This window comes from Marmota monax, unplaced genomic scaffold (assembly GCF_021218885.2).
Source record: "Marmota monax isolate L192 unplaced genomic scaffold, Marmota_monax_Labrador192_F-V1.1 WCK01_AAM20220418_F8-fsc00001, whole genome shotgun sequence".
Classification (NCBI taxonomy): domain Eukaryota; kingdom Metazoa; phylum Chordata; class Mammalia; order Rodentia; family Sciuridae; genus Marmota; species Marmota monax.
The window spans coordinates 34,950,377-34,958,418 of NW_026693777.1; the positions used below are offsets into that span (position 1 = coordinate 34,950,377).

Here is an 8,042-nt window from a genome sequence, read left to right on the forward strand (position 1 = left end):
ACTGAAAATGTTACATAGTATATTTTTCCTAAAAATGCATACCTATCATGATGTTTAATATACAAACTAGAATAATAAAGAGCTCAACAATAACAAATAGTAAAATAGAATAACCATCACATATTACAAAAAAAAAACCTTGTGTGAATGTGATTATTTTTTCAGTGATTCAAAACAAATACTAACACTTTCATACTGAAGTTGATTTAAGGCAGCTGAAATAATGAAAATCCACTACTGCATATGACCTAATCATAGTTAATCAAAACAATGGTTGCCATTGATCTGCACAGATTAACTTACAGGAATGGTAGAAAGAAGCTAGTTTCCAGGTTACACCTAAGTCTTTTATTAGCCATATGTGTGTTTTCTTACTCTCTTCTTGTGAGAAAATCTATTTAATGATAAATAATTTGTGCAACAATCCCATCTTGGTCTCTGCATCCTGGAAAGTCATTCTTGGGCATTAACCTTTTCAAAGGGGTTATTATACAATGTATATTTGCACAACGTGTTTCTTTGTACTTATACCTTTAACTCTCTGATAAAGATGCTAACTATTGTGTGTACAATAAATATTAAAAATCATCCTTTCTCATATCACTAACTGACACTCTATCATACCTAGGTTCTTTCAGGTAACACAATAGAATGGGTGGAGAAAATCAGTCTGCAGTATCAGAATTTGTGCTTCTGGGACTCTGTCACTCATGGAATACTCAGATATTACTCTTTGTAATATTTTTGGTGCTTTATCTCATCATTGTTCCTGGAAATATTGTCATTGTGACCTCAATCATAACTGACCCTCATCTCTATTCCCCTATGTATTTTTTGTTAGCTAACTTGTCCTTTGTTGACATGTGGCTTTCCTCAATTACCACTCCTAAGATGATCATAGACTTTCTCAGAGAGGACAAGACCATTTCCTTTGGTGGCTGCATGTCCCAGGTCTTCCTTGCCCAATTAATTGCAGCACTTGAGATGGTGCTCCTGGTGGTCATGGCCTATGACCGCTATGTGGCCATCTGCAAACCACTTCACTACTTCACCATTATGAGCCTACAAAAGTGCATTGGGCTGGTGGTGACCGCCTGGACCATTGGCTTTGTGCATGCCCTGAGCCAAGTGGTTGTCATTGTGCACTTGCCTTTCTGTGGCCCCAGGGAAGTGGACAGCTTCTTCTGTGATAGACCACTGGTAGTCAAGCTCGCCTGCATGGATCGCCATAATATAGAAATTTTCATGAATATTAACTGTGGGTTTGTGGCTATAACTTCCTTTGTTATGCTACTGATATCCTACACACATATTCTTATCACAGTAAGCAAAAGCTCTAAAACTGGTGCATCTAAGGCCCTGTCCACATGCAGTGCCCACATCGCAGTGGTGGTGCTTTTCTTTGGGCTTTGCATCTTCCTCTACGTGTGGCCACTCAGCATCACCTGGATGGACAAATTTCTTGCTGTGTTTTATTCTGTATTTACTCCTCTCCTCAATCCAGTCATTTATACACTGAGAAACAAAGAGATGAAAAATGCTATGAAGAGATTCAGAAGCTACTACATAGATTGCAAGAGAAACACTTAATGCCTAAATATCTAGTGATCCTTCGTTATCATGGAATTATCTACTCAATCTTCTTATGTGTTTAACTTTGTTAAATGAGATCTAAATTTATTTTAACAAAGGAGTATATACATCCCATTGGGCAGCATCTTGATCACTTAATCAGGGAGACTTAACAATTGAAATTTTGTAAATGCCTTAAAGAGGAATTTTACAATATGGAAACAAAATCAGGTCAAAATACATAGAGAAATAGACAAAAATTCTAAATAAGTATTCGAATATACCTTTCAATAATTAATAGAGAACATGGTCAAAAATTCATGGAGATGTGGTTGATCTGAAAATCACCATGTAGAAATTTTTCAGCAAGTGATACATAGAACATTTTGACCCAAAACATCATAATAGTTCTTATTTTCAATGGCAAACAAAACATACAATGAGTTGGACCATATTCTAGGCTATAAAATAAGTGTCAACAAACTTTAATATATTTGGGTCACAAAGAAATTTGTACTGAAATTTTTATAAACAACTTTTTTTAAAACAGGGAGAGAGCGAGAGAGCTAGAGAGAGAGAGAGAGAGAATTTTAATATTTATTTATTTATTTATTTATTTTTTAGTTTTTGGCAGACACAACATCTTTGTTTGTATGTGGTGCTGAGGATCGAACCTGGGCCACACGCATGCCTGGCGAGCGTGCTACCGCTTGAGCCACATCCCCAGCCCAATATAAACAACTTTTTAAAAAATATTTTTAGTTATAGATGGACACAATACCTTTATTTAATTGTTTATTTTTGTGTGGTGCCAGGAATCGAACCCTGTGCCTCATGAATGCTAGGCAAGCGCTCTACCAGTGAACCACAAACCCCAGGCCCTATCACAACTTTATTTTAATGGTCCAAAATGAAAACAGCCTAATATCTCTCACCAGATGAATCAAAAACCAGATTACAGTACAAACATAAAATAGAACACTGCTGCTCAGAAATAAAAATAAGTGTTCTGTTCATAAACACAATATATGGGTGAAGGTATACTGAGTGGTAGATACCAGACCAAAAGGAAGACAAACTTATTATATACTACTTATATAAAATTTAATTTCCATATTTATAGAAAATGTAACATGAAGTGAGGAATAAGACACCCATTAATGTTTGTCTTGGAGAAAGAGTGTGTGGAGAGACTGAGAAAGGGGTTATCAAGGAGCAAGGCAACTTTGGGGGAACGAGGCATAAACATGTCCACTAGCCTGATCATGGTGATGTTTTCATAATTGTGAACATACATAGGTAAAAGTATATTGAACAGAAGATTTTTATGAACCATTTAATATATATCAGTTGCATCTTGAGAAAGTTGTTTTATCATTTAAGAGGTCAAAAAACTGTATTTTAAACTAACATCTATTTGATTTTTAAAACATCTAAGGATATTAATAATTTGACATGCAGTGCATAACTGTCAAGACATCAGGTAATCATAGATAATATTTTTAAATATTAAAGTAAAGCACTTGCCTGGCATGCACAGGGTACTGGATTCGATCCTCAGCACCACATAAAAATAAAATAAAGATGTTGTGTCCACCGAAAACTAAAAAAATAAATATTAAAAAATTCTCTCTCTCTCTCTCTCTCTCTCTCTCTCTTAAAAAAATACTCAGTGGACCAAGATTAGGAGCCTATTTAGACAACTTTGAAATGTATTTGGGTGCACCAAATATTTTTTTGCCTTCATTTTTACTTTTTTTCATTATTATTTTTATTTGTCCTTTTTAGGTATACATTAGAGTACAGTGTATTTTGACATATTATAACACATGGTGTATAACTTATTCTAATTGGGATCCCATTCTTCGTGGTTTTAAATAAGGTGAAATTTCACTGGTAATGTGGTAGAACTGCAAATTGGTGCAACCACTCTGGAAAACAGAATGGAAGTTCCTCAGAAAACTTGGAATCAAACCACAATTTAACCCAGTTTTCCCACTCCTTGGCACACACTGAAAGGATTAAAATCAGCATACTACAGTGATACAGCCACATAAATGTTTACAGAATGTCATTTCACAACAGCAAAGCTTTGGAACCAACCTAGGTGCCCTTCAAAAGATGAATGGATAAAGAAAATGTGGTATATATACACAATGGAATATTACTCAGCCATAAAGTAGAGTGAAATTATGGCCTTTACTGGTAAATTGATGGAACTGGAGATTATCATGCTAAGTACAATAAGCCACCCCAAAAAAATCAAATGCCAAATGTTCTCTGATATATAGACACTACCATACAATAAGGTGGTAGGAGGGCAGATAGAAGTTCAATGGATTAGACAAAGGGGAATGATGGAAAGGGAGTGGAGATGGCAGTAGGAAATACAAGAGAATTAATCATATATAAATTTCCTGTGTTCATATAATAGTAATATTCAAAACCACCAATTTTTAATCATGAGTTGATTTATTTGAGGTATCTCTGGTTTCCATGATCTGATTTCCAAAATATGCAACACTTGGTATTATTCAATATAGCAGTCCTCAAGAGATGCCCATAGTAAATTATTTTTATGATTCTTGTTCTGTCCAGGATACAAAATAGGTAATTTCACCCAAGGGATCACTTCAGATGGTGAATATGTATCATGCTGAGGGAAAGCACTTCCACAGACACTACCATTACCCAACAATGATATTATCTCAATAACACTTTAGAATAAAAGACTAAAAGAAATCTGATCTTAGAGACAAGTTATTTTTAGTAAGTCAACTCATTTCTCTGATTCTCCAAGATATTATTAAAATATTTCTAGGTTTCACATGTTCTCACTATGCTTGGAGCAAAGAATGACTTGTTTAGTCTCTGAAAATCAGAAACTAGTCCATGGGTTTTCTCCTCATACCCTACTCTTACTGGAATTTCCGTGGTTTTATTAGCACACACCACCAAAATGCCTCAGAGACAGTCCCTGGATGGCCACTCCATCTGAGCACCTCATAAAAATAAAATAAAGATGTTGATGTTACTCCATCATAAATAGTATTTTATGTAAAAAGACTGTTAGTAAATACAGAGAAGCAAAGAGGATTACCTATCACATGTGAAGTGATATAAAACTCAGTTGGTACATGCTCAACATGACTAAAACTCATAACCTAAGAGCAAAGGAGGACATGGTGAGCTAGTGGGAGAAACATAGACTTTCCTTTTGTACCTCATCCAGTGAAGAATATTTCAGGCAATCTTTAGAATTTTCTAAATTTAAAGTTTCTCTTTGTAAGACATAAATATTAAGGATCTACCAGGATTTTAGGACTATTATTAGTTTAAAAATTTACTTCTAGGTAAGAAAATTGTACCTAGAATAAGATGATTTTTTTTGCTATAGTTTAAACCCCATAAAGAAGCAAGTCAGCTTGTGTCTTTTCCCTTACTTTTCAATGTAATTATTTCAAGAGATAAAATTACCCCCCTACACACATATTGTGGAAGTCACTCTGAGTTCAAGGTACAAATTTCCAAGGTGATTTAATGGCACCATTTATCCTATTGCCCTTTTTAGTTCCTGTTAAAATATCAATGGCTCCTGGGAATAGCAGGGTGAAAGTAAAGAAATTGGCACATTTCTATAAAGCAAGCAGCATGTAGGACATGTCCTTTGATGTGTATACCAGATAGCCTTGCTGAGTATGTGTGTGTTAATTTAGAGAGAAGGTAATGAGCATGTTTCTGAAAGTTGTCTTATATTTTTGTTTTACAGAAAGTCCTTGTCTGTGCAATAAAAATTTTGTCAAAAAACAATTGGAAACTACTTCTGTAAGATTGAACTGAAAGAACAGAGAGGGAAAATGATTAATATTTATTAAAGATCGACTGAAAAGTCATAAAAGCTTAACTTCTCTATAGTTCTGTCTTATCTAAATACATTTTAGATTGAGTGGCCTCAAGGTTGCCCTTTTGATCAAGGTCACAAGGTTAGTAAGTAAGAGTGAGATTTCAGACCAATATGACAAATTAAAAGGAAATAGCTAGTCTACTAATATTCCTAACTATGCAATTAATATTAATGATATAAAATTAACTATTATAAAATTGAAAACAGCTAATAATAAAAAATATGATTTCTTCCTGGTAAATTGTTCCCTAAGAAAGTAAATATTCATATTTCAGCAAATTGCTCTCTCAAACACAGTTGAAATCTTTTTTTTTCTTTTTAATACATTTAATTTAATTAATTAATTTATTTATTTTTCATGTGGTGATGAGAATTGAACATAGGGCCTTGCACGTGCTAAGCAAGCTCTCTACTACTGAGACACAACCCAGGCCCCTGAAGTCCTTTTTCCTATTAGTCATTTTCTCTTTCTTATTCCAACAGAACAGATCTAGAACTAACTATTGAAAACTCACCCTGGACTGTTTCTATTGATAAGAAATTAAGTTTATGGAAAAAGGGCTTATCAAGAGAGGAAGAACATTGGGGGTTGAAGCCCATGTTCACCAGGTTGACTGTGTTTATCTTTTCGGGCTGCATATATATTTCAAAATGTATAAAACTGGGCTGGGGTTGTGTCTAAGTGGTAGAGCACTCCCCTAGCAGGTGCAAGGCATAGGGCTGGATCCTCAGCAACACATATAAACAAATAAATAAAATATATATATATATATATATATATATATATATATATATATATATATATATATTAATGCATAAAACTGCACACTATGAATATAGGCAAGTTATTATATGGCCAATTGCACTAAAATAGAGGCTTTGTTAAAAATATCTCAGATGGGGCTGGGGTTGTGGCTCAGTGGTAGAGCACTCGCCTAGCATGTGTGGGACCTTTGGTTCTATCCTCAGCACCACATTTAAAAAAATAAATAAATAAAGGTATTGTGTCCAACTATAACTAAAAAATAAATAAATAAAGATCTCAGATGTCACAATGCCTGTATTTTAAATTTTCTTTTTTTTGTTTTGTTATTGTTGTTGTTGTTTTGGCACTAGGGATTGAACCCAGAGTTACTTTACCACTGAGCTAAATCCCCAGTCCTTTTATTTATTTATTTATTTTATTTCTTTTCTTTTCTTTTTCCTCTCTAGCTTTCGCATGAAAGGGAAAACATATGACCCTTAACTTTCTGAGTTTGGCTTATTTCAGTTAGAACAATGTTCTCAAGTTCCATCCATTTTCATGCAAAAACATAATTTCATTTTTCTTTATGGCTGAATGAAACTCCATTGTGTATATAAACCAGATTTTCTTTATCCATTCATCTGTTGATGAACACCTAGGCTGGTGCCAAAGCTGATCTCTATGAGGTTTTTCTTGTCTCCTTGTTATGTTTTCCAATGTATGAACAGATTGATGTAACTCCTAACAAAGATGTACTCAAGGGATGTTTAAAGTAAAAAAACAAAAACAAATCCATGAAAACACAAATCCACAAAACACAGAACAGGAATATTTCACTCCAGGGATGTCTTTCAGTATTGAATATATTTCAGGCTAAGAGAAATCACTTCCACAGATACTCTCTTCCCAGAACAATGCTTGTCACCTCAAGTGTGTTTCCGAAGAGGATACTGAAAGAGAATGTGAGCTGACAGAACACTCATGCTGAGTAAGTCATTTCATGTTCTCTGTGATGCTCAAAGGCTATTTTAAAAGGATTTCTATGTATCTGTTTCACACAAACTGTTAGTCTTACAGTTGAAAATGACTGGTTTAGCTTCAGATATTTCCATAAAACATTGCACAGGGTTTTTCTTTGTCCCCTATTCTTATTGGAATTTCTGAGGTTTATTTAACAATAATGCACACACTACCATAATGCTTTGCCTCAGAGCTTCTCTCTGGTGTGAGTAGAGGGATTGCAGTTCTTTGACCAGAAGTTTCCAATGATCCTTGCTTAAATGGTCCATTGAATATGAATGAATAAAATTTTATATTAGAGAAATCATTGTATTCTAAGGTAACTTTTAGTGTAAAGATAGAAGTAAAATCCAATGCAAAGTGATATTCATACTGAAATAGTATTAAATGTTATAACCTGAGGAAAAAGGAAGATGGAACAAGGCACTAAGAGGATCGTGAAATTTCTTCCTGTGGATCTCATCCAATGTGTGCCTTGGCAATCTATTAAGTTCTTTGAGGAGAGATTCTCCTTGTAAAAAATAAATATCAAGAATCTCAGTTTTAGGATTATTATAGAAAATGATTTTTATAGAAAGCTATCACACCTAGAAGGAGAACCAAAATTTGTTACTATATTTTATTTATTTTAATCAATAAATAAATCTGTACTTTTAAATGTGGTACAACTTGATCTTGACATATCTGTACAATGTGGAATGAATAAACCAAGGTAATTGATATATACATTGTCTCAATTAATTGTTATTCATGTTGCAACATTTGAAATTTGTATTCTAGAAGTTTTAAAACATATAGTAC

The 8,042-nt window shown here is 33.9% G+C and overlaps 1 protein-coding gene across 1 annotated transcript; it reads left to right on the forward strand.

The window, feature by feature from the left end:
- Nucleotides 1-651: 651 nt before the first annotated feature.
- Nucleotides 652-1,590, forward strand: LOC124104639 (olfactory receptor 4K3-like). The gene has a single exon (XM_046461683.1). The coding sequence runs from the start codon at nt 652-654 to the stop codon at nt 1,588-1,590; it is 939 nt and encodes a 312-aa protein (XP_046317639.1).
- The last annotated feature ends 6,452 nt before the right edge of the window (nt 1,591-8,042 follow it).

Bases quoted from the DNA above. Each gene is read 5' to 3' on its own strand.
- LOC124104639 (XM_046461683.1), top strand. From the start codon at position 652: ATGGGTGGAGAAAATCAGTCTGCAGTATCAGAATTTGTGCTTCTGGGA.